This window comes from Armigeres subalbatus, chromosome 2 (genome assembly GCF_024139115.2).
Source record: "Armigeres subalbatus isolate Guangzhou_Male chromosome 2, GZ_Asu_2, whole genome shotgun sequence".
Lineage (NCBI taxonomy): Eukaryota > Metazoa > Arthropoda > Insecta > Diptera > Culicidae > Armigeres > Armigeres subalbatus.
Genome location: NC_085140.1, coordinates 286,448,661 through 286,467,848, shown reverse-complemented (window position 1 = coordinate 286,467,848; position 19,188 = coordinate 286,448,661). Strand labels below are relative to the sequence as shown.

The following is a 19,188-nucleotide window of genomic DNA, read 5'->3' as shown; positions in this document are numbered from 1 at the left end:
TATCATGCAATGATGCAAATTGCGATTCAAATCATGAGCAAATCTCTCGATCATAATTCTGATGGGATTTGACTCACGCATGGTTTGAATCGCCGATGAGATTTGAGATTTTGAGATTTTACCAACACTGCCAGACAGTAGGAGTTAGAATGTAATAACACACACACACTATCTTTTCCCGTCCGCAACGTTTATTACTACGCGCGTACCACAACCAAATTAATTGGGTTTTGGTACATGATTGACATTTTATGATTTCTAGTGATGCACGAAAAACAAGATATGCCTATGATTGGAATGTTTCTGAATAATAAATGTTGCAAACGGAAAAGAGAATGCTTCTCTAGGGCTTCTTCTATTGAAATATTTCATCAAATGCTTCAAAACCCAAATGTAGGCAATTCGGATCCAAGAAAGGCATCATTACCACTGAGGACTAAATTTGGGTTTTCATAGTAAATTTTTTAAACAATTGTCGTATCCAACAATTTTCATATCTTAAGATACGCTACTTTTGTTCGAAACCAGTGACATAAGTAATCAAATGAATTTTCTAAAAATATTCATGCATGATGGCACTACAATCCTCAATGAACTAAACTGCCTTACGTAGTTTACGTTGGGCGGTTGTGTCTTGTACATAACACTTCTGATTTTTTTTTGGAGATTGTTCTGCGGGATATTATACGATACAATATTTCAATGGACCAACTTGTTTTTCTTCCGCTTGGAATCCTTCGACAAGTGATTTAGTTTTAACGGATTCAATTCAGCTGTGTGGCCAATTGGTAACTCATATTGACTTTGACTCTGATCACCTTCTTGTCACGTTTGAAAAAGCCATTAATAATCCAATAAACTCTACTTTTAATTACCATAGAGCTGATTGAGATTTATATAAAACAAGTATCGATAAAAATTTGGATGTTAATATTCCTATGGATAAAAGTGATATTGATAATGCTGTTGTATCTTTGCCAAATTTATTTGTCGAAGCTAGAGGCATTGCAATTCCCAAATATGAAATTAAATTCAGCTCATTATTGTGATTTCTGCAGAAAATTCTGAACAATTTCCCATTGAAATCTAAAGAATTTCTTGGTAAAATCCACATTTTGAACACTTTTTTGCAGAAATTTAATTCCTGTGGAATTCTCATTGATTTTTCTTTGAAATTCTAAAGAATTTGTTGTGAAAATTTCAAAGAACTTCCAGTAAATACTTCTTAGAGTGTCCCGCAGATATTTCTAAAATTTTCTGCAGAAATTCTAAAGAATATCTGTTAGAAATTCCGAAGCAATTTCAGTGAAAATTCTGAACAATTTACCTTGAAAATTGAAACAGTTTCCAGTGAATATTCTAAATGATATGATATACGAATGCAGAAATGGTAATTTGGCTTAGAAACCTCGCAGTTAATAACTGTGGAAGTGCTTAATGAACACTAAGCTGCGAGGCGGCTCTGTCCCAGTGTGGGGATGTAATGCCAATAAGAAGAAGAAGAAGAAAATATCACAATATGTTAATATTGTGTTCAGTTTCTGTTATGCTCTTTTAGTCGGGTATTCCTTAGAAATGCCCATTTTCTTGTGGAAATTCCAAACAGCTTGTCTTGAGAATTCCAAAGAAATTCCCGTGGAGAGAGTATTGCCCGTTAAAAATTCGAAAAACTTGGAAGAATTTTTTGGCGATTAGATTTTTTCGGTGAAAATAAAAAAGATTCACCCGTTAATGTCTTATAAAATATCCTGAAAATCTTTAGGTAACAAACGCAATGAAAAAATCGGCATGGCAATTCATGGCGCCGTCGCCGGCGGCTGAAATGGCGCCAAAAACGCTGCCGACTATAATTATGTATGACAGCCACCGACTTGGGGGTGGTTACAACCCATGACTGGAATAAAGATTATTTGAGCAAACGTTACACTTTCAGCAACAACAAAAAAATGGTTCCATTATCCGGATTGAATTTATTTTCAATGCTCCCTGTATAAGATCACACACCATTTTGTACTGAACGTTACATTTTTTTCAACATCTTTCCTTAGAAGACTTAAATCAGTCGTAAACAGCCGTTTGAAATAAAACTTTATTAGTAATGGAAAACAAAATCGAATAGTCGTTATCACCAATAATTTTTGTTATTGTTGCTTCGCAAGCAGCACGCAGTAAATTTTATGTTTGGTGACCGCGTCCAAAGCAATTGTTCTCATTTGTCTCTCGAATGTGGCCCCATTTCTTCGAAAACTCAATAAAACTGCTCACCACCGTACATGTGTGATTGATGGAAAGAAAGCACTACACAACAGTTACTGGTCCAGCGATTATCCTTCAGCGAACCGGATGAAGCCAATCGAGAAGCCGGCGCGGCATAATGACATTGTCGACGTGATGAAGGACGTAAATCGTTCAAGAAATGGCACTCGTACGCCAGCGTACCCACGAGATAAATCCATTAACCCAATTGGTACATTTCCATTTCGAACTTTTGATGTTGTCCTTGGCTTGTGTGTACATATTCTGCGCTTCTGCAATTACAACTGGCTGGTGATTTATGTTGCAAACTTAGGATGTCACTTGGAGCAACGACAAATCTTACACCAGATGCAGAAAAATCAGCGAAATGACGACTTGGGCAGGTTTTGTTCTATTATTGGGAATTATGTTGATATTTTTTTATGAACTTCAACTGCAAGATACTTGGTTAGAAGATCTGTTTCAACTATTCAACAATGATCAAACAAAATGTTTAGAGGATGAGCAATGCGCATAGCTCTCATTTTCCTACCTAAATTTCAGCTCATTGAGTTGAAAATTCCTTCAACTTAGCAAAGTAAATTGTAAATACCAGATGTAATTTCTCTTTCAAATGCTATGTCAAAGTATGTCATTTCGTTGATAACATGAATTGAGATGACGATTCATTAAAATTTATATCCTTTTTGAAAAAAAAATCTAGAGTAAAGTAAAAGCGACAAAATTATTTATTGTTGTATAAAGAACTTTGAAGTAGTTTGACGAATGGTTGGTCGGGGACGTGTGCAGTTCCTCCCGGTCCTTGATTCTCTGTCTGACTTGGACAGATTCAACTTTTTGGCCATATCCCGGCCGCGTAGCATTGTGATTCCATTGGAACGCTTTCACGACATGCTTGTGATCCTGATCATTAATAGAATATCCATTCAAACCGTTCCTTTTCCGTTCGATGCTCTGTATAGTAGCGTTCTATTACACGACTCAACGTTGAATGCACAATTCTGAGTCGTTTTCCGATGTCCCGATGAGAGAGTTGAGGATTTTCCAGGTGCTTGCACAAAATTGGTCCACGATGTTGCTTTTTGGAGAAGCCATTTTTTCCAAATTTCGAAAAACTGACAGCGATAAAATACAGTGTCAACAATACACTCTAAAATACTTTAACTCAAATTTTTAAAATAGAATGCCCAATAAATATGGAGTCTAAAGAACAAAACAAAGCAAACTAGGAAAGCCAGGGTACTGTAGGCACACTAGTGGCTAGCACACAATACTGGTGGTCCTTTACAATCACAAAACCTGGGCTATGTTCATGCAGGATCTGTTGGGAGTCGTAATTATAAAACGATGTTGATCAAAGATGGCTTTTGCTTCAAAGACTTTTGGTTCAGGTCAACAGTAATGGGTGAGTTGGGACCAAGTTCAACAAGTTTTGAACATTATTCGGAGCAACTAGCATGGATAAGAAGTTGCTAAGGAACGGATACTTCAGAAAACTCGTAGATGAGTTTATACAATAATAATTATGATTTAGCACCATAATTATTATTAATAAACGAACAATTATAAATATTACATGCTTCCACAATTATATGAATTTACTTTATTCCATCACTAGCAACAGTCCACCAGAAACCATTCTCACCGCACAGCAGGAGAACGAAGCAAGTTATTGAAACGAAAACTTCGACGGAAAACGGATGGTCGCACAAACAAAAATACTCATTTTCAAGGGCATAACTCTTGAAAACATCTACACTTTCATTTCCACGTTTTCCATCTTCAGTGACTTTTTTCCCGCTGTTCATCAAGCACCGCCTCTTGAGGATCTCCCTGCCCACCCTGCCATGCAAAGCTCAGCTTGCGGAAATGTCAATTTTTATAGCTCCGTGTAAAATTTTATGAGGGCTTTAAAATGAGTTTTAGTGGAGAAAAGGCGCGATAACAGAATGCTTGCAGCAGGCTGAGCGATGTCGACCGCCTACTTTTGCTCGTTATAAATTGTTTGCAAATGTGAAGTGGATGGGGTTGAATCTTAAGGATCTGAAAGGGTTATTAATGTAGAGTTAATATTTGTTTTCCAACGCGCGGGTATGGGACTTCATCTGCTCACATAATAATCACCAAGCTCCATCCACTCATTAAGAAAACATTCTTTTTTGAGCATAACGATTTGATTTAGACCAATAATTGAAGCACTGTGGGAACTTCGACATCAAAATAACGAAATAATCTAACCAATAACTTTTATTCCAGGGTAACGAATTAGAAGATGAACCACCAGAGGCATTAAACATGTCTTGGCCAAAGACATTTAGGAAACGAATAACCTACCTATTAGTTGCTCCAATTATCTTTCCACTGTACTTAACACTTCCTGACACTAGAACACCAAAGGGTAAGAGGTTTTTCCCAGTAACGTTTATCGGTTCAATTGTGTGGATAGCCGCATATTCGTATCTTATGGTGTGGTGGGCTAACGTTGCTGGTGATACGGCGAAAATTCCACCAGAGGTAAGTGCTAAGCTTAGTTGTGAAACTTTTTTTAATTCATTTCAATGGCTATGCATTAATCATGCACAAACTGTCTATTCGCAGGTGATGGGACTGACGTTTTTAGCAGCTGGTACCTCAATTCCCGATCTGATCACTTCGGTGATCGTGGCGCGAAAGGGCTTTGGTGATATGGCGGTGTCGAGTTCGGTCGGAAGCAACATTTTCGACGTGACGGTTGGGTGAGTATTGTTATGCAAACCTACAGTCATATTTGAGATGATGAAATTGTTGAAGGATCAAACTAGTTTACAGATGTCAAAAACGATTCACGTAAAAAGCGTTTTCAGAAATGATGAATCATATATGCCCATATAGAATCACAGAAGAGAACTAGGTTCACACTTTTGCAAAATTGTTCATCATGGTTTTACAGGATAAATATCATACTCTTTTTCAAGATGAGACGAACTTCCTCGGAATTTCTGAAAAAAGAACTGCCTAGAATTGCAGTAAAATGAATTGTCTAGAATTCTCGGAGAAGGGATTTCTCCGAATTCCCGAAGGAAAGATATCCTCATAATTCGAAAAGTGTAGATTTTCCTGAAATCTTGATTACGCAATTCTAAAGAATGTCAGGAGTATGGGGAGTCCTACGGGAGAAATTTTTATAAAATCCTCCAGAAGTAACTTCTGAAAGTGGAATTCACCAGAATTCCGGCAAAAGGATTTCTCGAATTTTGTTGGAGGAGGAGTAACCCAGACTTTATATAGAATGACCTTCTTAGAGTTCCTAGCGAACCTCCCCCTCAGTTTTCTAAATCGCTCTTGAGTTCAGACAAAATTATCTTTTAGATAACGTTGCTATTTGGGTTCACGGAATGCAAATGCTACCTTCAAGAAGCCCCTTGTAGAAGTCAGCATGATGCTTGGCTCCCGTGCATCAATGTTGCAATATTTTTTTTATTTTTTATATGAAATTTATCAAACAAAATATAACAAACAACTTCAAGAACACAAAAAAAATCAGAAGTGTTATGTACAAGACACAACCGCCCAACGTAAACTACGTAAGGCAGTTTAGTTCATTGAGGATTGTAGTGTAGAAAATTCATTTGATTACTTATGTCACTGGTTTCGAACAAAAGTAGCGTATCTTAAGATATGAAAATTGTTGGATACGACAATTGTTTAAAAAATTTACTATGAAAACCCAAATTTAGTCCTCAGTGGTAATGATGCCTTTCTTGGATCCGAATTGCCTACATTTGGGTTTTGAAGCATTTGATGAAATATTTCAATAGAAGAAGCCCTAGGGAAGCATTCTCTTTTCCGTTTGCAACATTTATTATTCAGAAACATTCCAATCATAGGCATATCTTGTTTTTCGTGCATCACTAGAAATCATAAAATGTCAATCATGTACCAAAACCCAATTAATTTGGTTGTGGTGCGCGCGAGTAGTAAACGTTGCGGACGGGAAAAGATAGTGTGTGTGTTATTACATTCTAACTCCTACTGTCTGGCAGTGTTGGTAAAATCTCAAAATCTCAAATCTCATCGGCGATTCAAACCATGCGTGAGTCAAATCCCATCAGAATTATGACCGAGAGATTTGCTCATGATTTGAATCGCAATTTGCATCATTGCATGATATTTACGTGTTCTTCGTGAATGCATTGAATTAACTATTTTTCGTCTAAAACAATGGCTAATAATTATATATAAACAAAACATACGTCTCGATTGCGTTTTGACGCTTTTTAGTACGGAATCATTTTTCGGTGAGTGAGCGAAGCGATGCGATTCTGGTCGAAAAACTCAAGCGCGATGCTTCCCCTACAGAATCGCAGGCGAGTTAGCTCGTGCATGAAACTTCGATGATTCAGATTTGAGTATGATTCTACCAACACTGAGTGTCACTATGGGTAAAATATTCGTGCAACCATTTTATTAATATCATTGCAAGACTTTTGAATCAGGGAGCACGAAGGTGATAGCTCTATTGTATCTCATATAGCCCGTTTCAAGAACGTATGCGTTCCGAAGCTTTTGTCGTGTACAATAAATACCGCATTATTGCACCCACGTATTATAAAAATATCTTAAGTGCATTCACACTTCCTGAATCAAAGTTCAATCCTTCTGATTCAGGAGCGCATTTAATTGGACAAAATATTATTAGGCCGATATAAATATTTTTTTTAAATATGTCTCACCCACATTGTTATTTTGCTCAAAAATAACAACTTGAGGGGCAACAACAAAAATTTCCGGTAAATTTTGAGAACTTTCAAAACATTCTTTAACAAATCCGAGGAGTTTATTTTTATTTTATTTTTTTCCATTTTAATATTTATTTTTTACTAGCACATCACAATGCAACCGATACTGCATGAGTGATCCAGGAGCAAGCAAGCCCCAGTAGGTTTAATTGCTAGTGATTAGTACATTTGATTTTCTAAATGCGCTTCATAGCCATCAAGTCGTTTTGCTCATTATGCGCCTCTTTTCTGATATCAGCCGAGAAACTGTCATTTTATCATTTTATCTGCTGCATTCCCGTTCAGATAATAAGCAACAATTTATTTCAAAGGGCCTTATTGTTTAAAATTGACGCAAATTTGTCTAGCGATTAATATCAGAACACGGTTTGCTTTTCCAGTTTCCAGATGTGTCAATTGCATAACGAGCCTTTTGATTCCAGCATGCTTGCCAACAGTTCAACAGTAATGGTAAGAGTTCGGTAACATGTAAGGCTCTTGAGCAGGCATTGAAAAAAAATCAGATCATGAGAAAAAATCGAGTTAATCTAAGCCAACTTGATGTTCTGCCGCGGGGCAAGTTATGAGCTTCCTAAGAGCTTTGAAATTGGATGTTCGATGATTCACCGTTTAATGATCTTCAACGCTCACCAATGGAAGCCTATTGAGTGAAGCTGGGTAACACAACAATGAGCGTCGTTACGGTGCGTTATTAGTCGAAGCCATTCAAGCATTCTAAAAATGAAGACCTCTTAGAGTCTGGAACTCTAGCACACTGAATGGGAGGCGTTTATACTTCCTCTCGACTATCTTATCACCTTGAAAAAACAGCAAATAAAGCAGAACGCATGATGTTGTTTGATTGTTTGGCTTCATTTGTACTAGAGCAAGCATACGAATGCAAAAATCGTAGCTTACATGGATACCTCACCACGGCTTGGCTTGTTAGACGGTGTTGCTCATTGTTTATCACAGCAACGATCGCTCCTACTCGTGGTTTGGCATCCATCTGAGCGAGGCAGTTCACTCATTGGCTGTGGATGCTACGATTGCAATAGATCAATGCTCACAATGCTCACTCACACTTCTAATGCTTGCTCTCGAGTGCTCTGTTTGTGATGGCGAAGTATCAGAAGTGGAGTACCTCCTGTGAAGTTCCCATGAGATCGCTGGCGTAATTCTAGTTGCTTCGATAGGCGAGTGATGCGTCACATGTGGTTTTATTATTACTTATTCAGCCTAAGGCCGGAGTGGCCTTTGCGGTACATAACAGTCGTCTCCGTCCATTGCTGTACGTTACCAGTCACGCAGTCTACGGAGTGTCCGTAAATCTTCTTCAACCTGATTGACCCACCTTGATCGCTGCACACCTCGCCTTCTTGTGCCTGTCGGATCGTTGTATAGAACAATTTTTACTCCAAGTGCGGGTTGGTCCTCCACAAGCATTGTCCAGGACTCGTGTCCAAGGAGGATTACCGCCGGCTGTTTAATGAGGGAGTCTGTTTGGTACGGCGGCGAACTCTATTCGATCGGATTGGATTTTGGAGTCCAAAGTACGTACGCTTTTCTGCCACGTTGCGTCTCCGAATTTGTCTGCTGGTATCGTTATCGGAGGTCAAGTGAGCCCAAGTACACATAATAATGAAAGTGAACTGTAGTCGAGTGTAGTTAACCCATACTCACACTATATTGGATACACTTGGCTTGACCAATTTGCAGAATGTAGATTTCCGTTACCATTTTCTAAAACAATGGAATGTCTTATGCTTTGCGTTCATTTTTTCCATAATGTCAGCGAAAATTGTACAGAACTTTACTCTTAATCACACCGACCACAAGAAAGCTTGCCTACAATAGAAAGGTTTTTTTATAGCATAGCATAGAATAGCATATGTGATTGTACAAATCGTGGGTGGCTATACAATGCTCAATTGAGCAATCTACTGTATATTGTCGCAAATTGGTACTTGGGATTAGTACCTTTTCCTATACAGTAGCAGTTGTATACCTGGCCACGTCCTTACAATCACGGAAGGAAGGGAAGGAATGTTAGTTCAACATCTACTAGTGAAGATGCAGGGAACCCATACTACCTTCATAGATGTCTCGGGAAGGAAAATTTGTGTTAGTGGGAAAGGTGAATAATAGGGAGCTCTATTCGACAATATAGAGCGTTTGTCAATAACAGTATATGCTGCAAGGATGTTAACGATCATTCAGTAATTTGCGTTCGATCATTTAGTACTTTGTCAATAACACATTCTAGAAGCTGAATTTCAAATTATGTTGTATGGTGGACTTCTAGTGCGAAGGTTTTTCTACAACTCTGCCTAATGGTTCGTTGTTTGAATTCCATTAGTAACGGAGTTATAGCTATAATTTCAGTAGCTTAGACTAAATGATAACAAAATTCCAATCATTTAGTTTAAGTAACTGCAACTAGCGCTCTAACTCCGTTATTAGTTGAATTCTAATAACGAACCATTAGGCAAAGTTGTAGAAAAAATTTCGCACTAGAAGTCCACCATACAACATATTTTAAAATTCAGCTTCTGGAATGTGTTATTGACAAGCTACTAAATGATCGAACGCAAATTACTGAATGATCGTTTACATCCTTGATATGCTGTAAAAATAATAAAATATATTCATCAATTTACTTACGAACCGTCCTAAGGAAAAACAAAACACAAAATTTCGGCAAATCGCGCGATCGTTCCGCCGTCCGAAACAAGAGCCAACTCGCACTGCACTAATTAACTTTATTACCGACCGCGCAATTCAAAACACAAAATTTCGGCAAATCGCGTGATCGTTCTGCCGTCCGAAACAAGAGCCAACTCGCACTGAACTAATTAACTTTATTACCGGCCGCGCAATGCAAAACTCAAAATTTCGGCAAATCGCGCGATCGTTCCGCCGTCCGAAACAAGAGCCAACTCGCCTACAATAGAAAGGTTTTTTTATCACCACAAATTTATGTTAGGACGTGGCCGACGCTATTTTTAATTTCAAATATTATTCATTATTCAATTTGTATTATGAAATTGGCTAATTAGATACATTATCGTTTGATTACCATTCTTGAGTTTGTTTCAATTTTGTTCGAACTACAACCTCCGAGTCATGAATAATATCGCAAAAATGTTAATTATAATGCACGTGCATCACTCAAACACACTCCACATACTTTGTAGTACATTTTCTATGTATTTAGCTTCAATCAGGCAAACAAAAAAAAAATGAAATTTTGTGTGAAATTTTTTTCCCGTTTTTGGCAACATCCCCATTTTGGCAACTTTAAAATCCGGTCGTGTTGCCAAAATCAGGAAGGGACTGTATATGAGCCAGGTTTCAAAGAGGAGAGGGGTCTCTAACCTTCTTAAGAACCTTCCCCGGCCCCAAAAACCTCTGCATTCAAATTTTCATGCCGCTCGATTCAGTTGAAGAAGATTACCTTCTCCCCCTTGACTTTGCGGAGACCATAATTTTTAATAAATATGTGTAACGGCCTTATTAGTTTTCAGTTTGCAAAAAAATGCATTTTTTCAAAGTCCTTTTTTAATATAAATTGATTGCATTACTAGCAAGGGCATTGGCATTGATAACAATTGATCGTCTCATGCCTGCACAAACATGCCCCTATCTGGATCACTTTTTATACACCATGCACTACATTACGCATTTTTGTTACATTTGTTTCGACCGCGGTCGCTGGTCCGGCTCCATTGTTTTACTTTTTGTGCGAAACACCGCACAAAAAGGAGAGTCCAAAAGCCAACCGCACTGAACGGCGACGGCCGAAACGAGACTCTTGCGGACAAGAAAAGAGGATGCTGCCAAAATGATCCGATACCCTATTTTAACATTCATAACCCAAAGTTTCAATATAATTGACAAATTGGTAGAGAATTTCCGAATCGATTGATATATAAATCTCAAAAATCCATCGGAAGATAAAGGCGCTATTAAAGTTCAAAATCTTACATGATTTCGTGACGGTCTCGAATTTGGAAATTTTCATTTGTCACCCTGTATCCGAGTCTTCCCCTTAGACGTAGTTTACGTCAAAAAATAATAAATATACTCTATGCTCAGAGAAGTTAAGAAAATTTTCCATAGAAAAAATGTATAGACCGGAAGCGCAAATCGAACCTTACCACCTTTAGTAAAATCTGCCTTGTAGTCTGACATCTTACCGCGGAGCAACGGAAGGTTCCATCTAACCTACAACAATGCACATTTTGTTCACCTGTGCACTACCGGCTGCATAACGCAAGTTGATACATTTATCACTCTACTGCTGCACCAAAGTGAAAACTGGGCAGGACACATAACGAGCAAAAAACGTTTCAAATTTATCACATCCACTATCATCTGCATGCACCCCACAGAAAAGCTACCCCAGACTGGCAAACCGTTCGCTAGAGGATAGCAGCAAGTTCAGAGTTCAAACTCTCACTAACTATGCACACTGCTGTATACCGAATATTCGAGCATGGCTGTGCAGCTGCCAGATCTGAAGCATCTTCATTGAACGATAAGCATTTCGCAATTCAGTTTCGTCTTTCTCTACATGAATTCCACCGCTTTTGCGTCACACCTTGGGCTGTTACGTGTGGGAACGGAACATCTCTCTATTCAACAACGAAGATGTCGATATGGAAATAGCCATGTAACATATCTCGCGTGATTTTTGAAAACGTCGTAAGTCCAAATGAGAGACTCTCTTTCATTACGCTCTCTTTTGTTAATATCTAGGCTAGTTTAAAATTTTTTGCAATATTTTCACCTCAGCACACTAGACAAAGCTGTTTTCTTCAGATCGGTACTGGAAAATCCAATGTAAATGTTAGAATGGCTTTGTAATAATCGAAAGAGAATATAAACAAAGAGAGCCTCTCTTTTGGACTTACGACGTTTTCAAAAATCACGCGAGATATCTTGTTTGATGTTATGTTGGAGTACAGACTTTTCAATAAATACCAATAAAACAATACATTGCCAATAGTTGACGTTGAGGGTAAAGTGTGAAACTTGGTGTAGTATGGCATGGATGAAGACTAAGAAGTCTGCGGGAAAGTTTATTTGAAAATTATTTAAAAGATTTTACGAAAGCACATTATTCGCATCCTAAACTTTTCTTGGATGTTAACTGTTCAAGGAGGCCAGGGAATATAGGTTTTTGATTTCCCGGTTTCCGCCCGATATTTTGAAAAATTTCCCGATACAAAAATATATATTTAGGAAAAAAACAAGCCTAAAATACCGGACATATAAAAATATTTTCCTCCTATTTTGATAAATCCCGAATAAGCTTCCAGAAGAATTCTCGTATGATTTTTTAAAGAAATTCATTGAGTATTCCCTGAAAAATACCTGGAGAAATCAAGGCATTTTTTCTATAAATTCCATCGTAAATGTATTTGAGATTTATTTTGGAAATTCCTTTAGTAATGCTCACAGAATTTCTCTTCGAAAACTCCTTCGGATTCGCTTTCGGAAATTCTGTCGGGAAATCCTTCGAAAATTTCTAGAATTACTTTTGTGATAGAAAATTCCGCCAAGAATTCCTTATTTTCCATTCCTCCAGGGCTTTCATCGGAAAAACCTTCTGAAATGCCTTTGCAATTTTTTCAAGGAATTCCTTCGAAAGTTCCTCAAGTAAAAGCATTACAAATTCTTGGGTAAAAGTCTAGGATATCAGTGATTTTTTCGGAAATTCTCTTACTACAACCATGCCAAATTCCTTCACGAGTTATATCCGGAGCTCTAGCAGGAAATCTTCAGGAAATTTGGTTGGAAGATTTCTTCCGAATTTTAGAATGAAATAGTTTGCAATGGAAATCCTAAAAGAATTTTCAAAGAAATTTCTAAAGGTATTCTCGAAGGAGATCCTTAACGAATTTCCAAAGCCAAATTTTTTAAAACAATTTTTGAATAAACTTCTGAATATGAATATTTTTAATGTCCTCGCAAGATATTTGAGATTCCTACACTAATGTTTACAAATAGCTGAATGCAGTATTTCAAATTTTCCCAGTGCTCATTTAAATTCCCGCATATTTCCTGCGATTTTTAATTCCCGGTTCGTTGGTCACCCTGTGTTGACTTAACTTGGTATCAGGTATCAGCCAGTAATTGATTATTATTATTCAATGGATTGATAATTATCAAAACACATGAGGTTCCATCAAATGGGGAAACTTGCGACTTACTCAACACTCAACCCTCTCATGTTTCCAAACAAGAACATTAGTGGAAAAATTGCATAGTACAAGTTGTATCATTGTAACAATTGTGTCGGAATCAGGAAAAAAAATCCATGGTCATCCCAGATTTAACAAATTCTATACCAAAAACTATGACTGTGACAATTCAATTGAGACTGCCTTGTTGTTTTTTGGTTGGTTGCTCTGACGAGGTGGTCGCCAGTGCAGCCAAATTAATTTGATACACAATCTTCCAAATATCATGTATCAAAACATGATGTTTTTCTTTCCTATATTTATCCATTATTTATGTAAGAGAAGCGAAAGACTAACAGAGAGAAGTTTTTCGCTAATTAAAAAAAATAGTTTTAGATCTAATATGACAGAAAAGAGAATAATAATGCCTAAAATCAACAGTTTTAAATCTATAGAACCCTTGAGAATAATTTATATGGCGTTTGCAGTTCAATAATTAATTTTGTGTCAAAAAACTCGAAATCAAACATTCACGTATATTGCTTAATATCAACGTTATTACGGAGAAAAAGAAAAATTTGGATCGATCCGCGGAAATAACGCGCAGCCAGCTATCTCCGCATAGAGTAAAAGTTGCATAGCAAGCATTGAGTTTCATATTCGAGGTTCAGCTTGGTGACAGTATTACGCATTGCAAGAAAACTTTGGATTACAGGAAAATTCGAGCGCGCCTGCAAGTGAATTTCCCATCAAAATCATCATAGTCACCTATGCTGTCACGTGTTACTACTTGCGTTTCCCATTCTGTCATTTAGAAGTGTTGTTTGGATATTTCTTCAATCAAACTAAGATATGAATTCCTCTAACAAATGTAATAATGCCAAAAAGCACTGCACAGGTTTCAGTATTGATAGAGACAGCAGGGATTGAATCCTGAAGAGAAAGAACAAGTCTCTCATTTATCATCTCTGTATACATATACGATATGTAGCATACCGCGAGAGACTTTTTTCGCAAACTGTCATGATAGAGAACTGATTCGGGAGGCTATACCTTATGATAAATTTCTTTTAGAAAGCTCCAAATGCGGGGAGCACTGGCTCTGATGGTGCATTTCTACTTACAGCTGTGCAGTAACCACAACGAAATGAACGAAAACAAAGCGAGAATCATTATTTTTCTGTGGGGGCTGTCTATCCGATTCTGTTTTTTCGCACTTGTATACAAGTTTGATAAATTTGTTATCATGGCTTGTTATGATTCGGAACAGTTTTTGCCTCTCTTTTATCGTTGTTCGTTATCTATTGAAAGCGATTTCTGCAAACCCTGAGAGACAATGATGCAGGTGATGTTATTCCGGAAGAAATGATTGATGTCGATGAGATCGACAATAGCAATCGAAAGAGAGTAAGAACATAATATTTTGTTTGCAAAGTACTATATCGGACTGAATCCTCTTTTATCTTTAAGGCTAAACCTAATCCACACGCCGCGCCCAATAGCAGTGATGAAGAAGATGAAAATGAAGATTTTCATGAAGTTTTGATTCAGGAGAAAATATTCTGTTTTCAAGCCGCGGTTCACGAAAAAAAAACTTTGAGATACAGAAATCGTTCGAAAAGCGAGGTGTTCTAAAAGTTGAAGATGACACCGTAGATGGCGTTCTCCAGCATATTTGGACATTCTGCAAAACATTTTAGGCGAAGGCTATGATGTTTGAATTCTTAGAACAGGGTAGTTCTTTTTCAAATACCAAAGCGATGTGGAGTGAGGTTGAGCCAGCTTTCGAAGATATGAATCAGTTCATGGTTTTTCAGGACAAATCTGGAAAACGAACAATTCTCCCTTCTGATGTTTCGTCAAGCACTCTTCAAAGTTGGTTGGATAAGACAATAACAATAGTTGTCTACTGGTATTCCGACTCGGTCAGTTCTTCGAAGAAGTTTAACGCGGTTGAAAGTCAACTTCTACGACCAGTTGAGCAAGATAGGGCAGGTGCAGAATCTCTTGTTTCGTTGGAACGCCTGAAAACTACCTGTGGGGAATGAAAGGATTAGCTTATCAGCTATATCAGCTTGAAGATATAGGTTTATTTCATTTGATAATTTACTAGAGTGCAAATAATATTTTGTGAGGTCGAAATATGTGTTGGATTCCTAATCCTTCTTCATCACTGCTATTGGGCGCGGCGTGTGGATTAGGTTTAGCCTTAAAGATAAAAGAGGATTCAGTCCGATATAGTACTTTGCAAACAAAATATTATGTTCTTACTCTCTTTCGATTGCTATTGTCGGTCTCATCGACATCAATCATTTCTTCCGGATTAACATCACCTGAATCATTGTCTCTCAGGGTTTGCAGAAATCGCTTTCAATAGATAACGAACAACGATAAAAGAGAGGCAAAAACTGTTCCGAATCATAACAAGCCATGATAACAAATTTATCAAACTTGTATACAAGTGCGAAAAAACAGAATCGGATAGACAGCCCCCACAGAAAAATAATGATTCTCGCTTTGTTTTCGCTCATTTCGTTGTGGTTACTGCACAGCTGTAAGTAGAAATGCACCATCAGAGCCAGTGCTCCCCGCATTTGGAGCTTTCTAAAAGAAATTTATCATAAGGTATAGCCTCCCGAATCAGTTCTCTATCATGACAGCTTGCGAAAAAAGTCTCTCGCGGTATGCTACATATCGTATATGTATACAGAGATGATAAATGAGAGACCTGTTCCTTCCCTTCAGGATTCAATCCCTGCTGTCTCTATCAATACTGAAACCTGTGCAGTGATTTTTGGCATTATTACATTTGTTAGAGGAATTCATTCACGTGACAGCATAGGTGACTATGATGATTTTGATGGGAAATTCACTTGCAGGCGCGCTCGAATTTTCCTGTAATCCAAAGTTTTCTTGCAATGCGTAATACAACTGCCCTACGAAAAACGCGCCGCCGCCAATCGAAGTAATCGATTGTCATTTCCTACCAATCAGCAACCGGTACGATTGTGACAGAAAGTGGCGGACACACATAAGCTATTTAACGAAAATCTCACTAACTATACGGATTATGTTTACTGGTATACCATATACACAAAATATGATCATTGATGAATCATACAAACTATACACGAGCATTTGAACACGTTTTGCGATAATGTAGTTTAACGATGAATTTTGGTGGAGAATTTCACCTTTCAGAAAAAGCGTACCCTAGTACCGGACACTTTTGCATCATGTTCAAATATAGCGAAATTGCTATTATATGAGTAGAGACATCATTCAGAATAGCAATATTTTTCACTTGCTTTGAGTTGTGGATATTAAAATGTGTTAATAGAGCTTATTCGACTCTCCAGCTAAATTTCTTACATCCTACTCCGAATTCTCACCTTTTTTCAATGTAATCTTCAAATTTTCGTTCTACTTATTTCTGTAGCTTCCTGATACTTTAGTAAGATGAAGCAATTAAATTGAAGAAAGTTTAACAAAAAGGTGCGAAAATGACTGTTTGCTTGCATAAGAATCTCACTGTCCGGACAGCTAGAGGACGGCTGCCGGATAGACGAAATTGATTTTGCACCATAATTACATAACATATCTAACAAATCATGATCGTTATTCAAAATATGGCTGATATTGACCATCTCTACATGATAAGAATGCTTCCGATCGAATTTGATCTTGTTGATTCAAACCTTCTAAAGTAAGGAAAAACAAGAAAATTTTGACCTTTTTTTTTCAATCCTAAATTTTGAACAAAGCTTTCAACCTGAAGAACAAATTTTTCCTACAGGTAAAGGACTTTGAAATAGCTATCCTTTGCACTTCATTAGATGGTGGAAGGACCTCTGCAAGTATCGTTTTGAGAAGCGTCCGGTGTTGGGAGGTGTCCGGCGCTGGGGGATCTCCCCCTACTTGACGCATCCTATCCTAGGCCAAAAAGGCGAAAAATAGTGCTCACGGTTACCTAGGATCCTGGGAATACTGTCTACTCATAGAATAACTTTCAAAAGTACTCAAAAAGCATTTTTTGCAATTCCTGATCATAATACTTGCTTTACAGTTCGCCTTTGAATGATAAAACGGCCTACTTTTCCATAGCAACAAAATGGGTGCTTTAATGAACACTATGCAACTCAAATGGGTTGCATAATATCCATTATAGCACTCATTTGGGTGCTATAATGCAAAACCAACATCGGAACAGTAGTTACATGACTACATTTTGCTGAATTAGCTTGGGATAGTGTTCAGATAGTGTATTCTCTGCGTCGCATAATAAATGAAATAGTTTGATGGACATAAGAATTTTCCAAAAACGAGTTCATCTATCGCTTCAAGGCTTGTAGAGCTATGCGATGTGGCACGATAACATAGAATCTGATTGTTCTCTGCAGCAACATTATTTATTGGCAAGAATTATCATGTGGAGTAAATCGGTCTTTACTATTTTGGTACAGATTTATCTTAACAAAGCTCATTTTTCGTCATTGCAAAAAGAGCGTGTGCATCTCGTTGCAAAACACGATTTTTTCAGCACTCGTAGTAGACGAATTTCGCGCCAACTCGACCAGCGGTTGGCAGCACCATCTCACTTTTTGTAGGTCTTTTTTGTAGGTCTTGTCATTTTAGAGTTACATCGATTTAAAAAAAAAACAATGAAAAATAGGTCCTCATCAAATGTTACTCTTGACAATTTTTGAAAAACTAAGTATGCAGAGTGGCTTAGAAATATCTTTATGCCCACCAAGTTTCATTCGATTCTGAGATGGTGCTGCCAGCCCCATAGAAGGATTGGCGCGAAATTCGTCAGTATTGTTCTAACTCGGCAAGCCTCGTTGGATAAACGTACAACTCGTGCTGAAAAAATCTTCTTTTTGCAACTAGTAGCACAAACTACTATTTTGCATTTTTCTTAATGTTGTTTGAAACAAAAATTAGGTACTCGTTGATGGTACCCATAGACGGACGGACTGCTTTGACTCTTTTTCGCTGCAGAGAAATTAGAAAACAACAAGGCCAGTAAACGTCAAACTTTATGAAGAACGAAAGAGATTTTTCGTGCAGTGCCCTATAGCCTTCAAGTCTTGCTGCATCAACAAAGAATTCTCTTAGCTTTCTCAGGAATCAGGACTACCGGTGCCTATATTTTGCCCATCATGTTTTATTTGTCTATCCGGTTCAGCGTCTGAATCAGTTTATGCCTTGGAAAGGTAAAATACGTGAACGGTACCCGTTATTTTTTTATCGGAAAAACTTATAGAATCCTTCACAGGTAGGGGAGAACGGTCCAAAATGCACCCCTGGGGCAAAATGGCCTCACTCATACAATCACTCATATAATCTGTGGTAGTACATTTATGAACGAATATTACCATTACAATTCATAATTAGTTATCCATCATTGAGCCCCATTGGAAAAATTTAGCAAAATCCCTTCATATTTACTCCAATTTAACGATTTGCTATTCTTCCACCATATCCGTAAGATTGTAGTTCAATCCATTAAGAAAAAACAAACAACCATGGGTTCACCATCATTTTGCATGCAATTGAGTCATTTGAGACCACCATTCGGGCGTTTTGCCCCAGGCTTATTTTTAAAACATTTTTTAAATGCGTTAGAAAGTCATGAAAACCTTAATGTCTTGAATAGGAGATCATTGTGAAATGTAGCTGGGATTGTAAATTTTGCACCTATACGTTGCTTGGGTATTTTTGTTTATATGGGCGAAAACATCGAAAAAGCTTAAGGGGTGCATTTTGGACCGTTCTCCGCTACTCAGAAGTCATTCATAATAAATTACAGGCGGTGACAGTTATTTCATGAAAATCATTGTTGTTATCGGTATTATTTACAAAAATAAAAAGAAGGCCTTAAATTTTCAAAAAAAAAAATTGGGGGACAAAATTGGGTCAAAACGTTATGAAATCGGGTGGAAAACGTGATAAAACCGGAGGCAAACAAAATCAAGACAAGATTG

The 19,188-nt window shown here is 37.5% G+C and overlaps 1 protein-coding gene across 4 annotated transcripts in view; it reads left to right on the top strand.

Moving 5' to 3' along the window:
• LOC134212362 (sodium/potassium/calcium exchanger Nckx30C) overlaps positions 1-19,188 on the top strand; it is a 252,361-nt gene that overhangs the window by 215,874 nt on the left and 17,299 nt on the right. For all 4 annotated transcript variants that reach the window (XM_062690140.1, XM_062690139.1, XM_062690138.1 and 1 more), the window contains 2 exons: positions 4,513-4,770; positions 4,855-4,991. In XM_062690140.1, the coding sequence (XP_062546124.1) occupies positions 4,513-4,770; positions 4,855-4,991 (395 nt within the window). The remainder of the gene's footprint in view (positions 1-4,512; positions 4,771-4,854; positions 4,992-19,188) is intronic.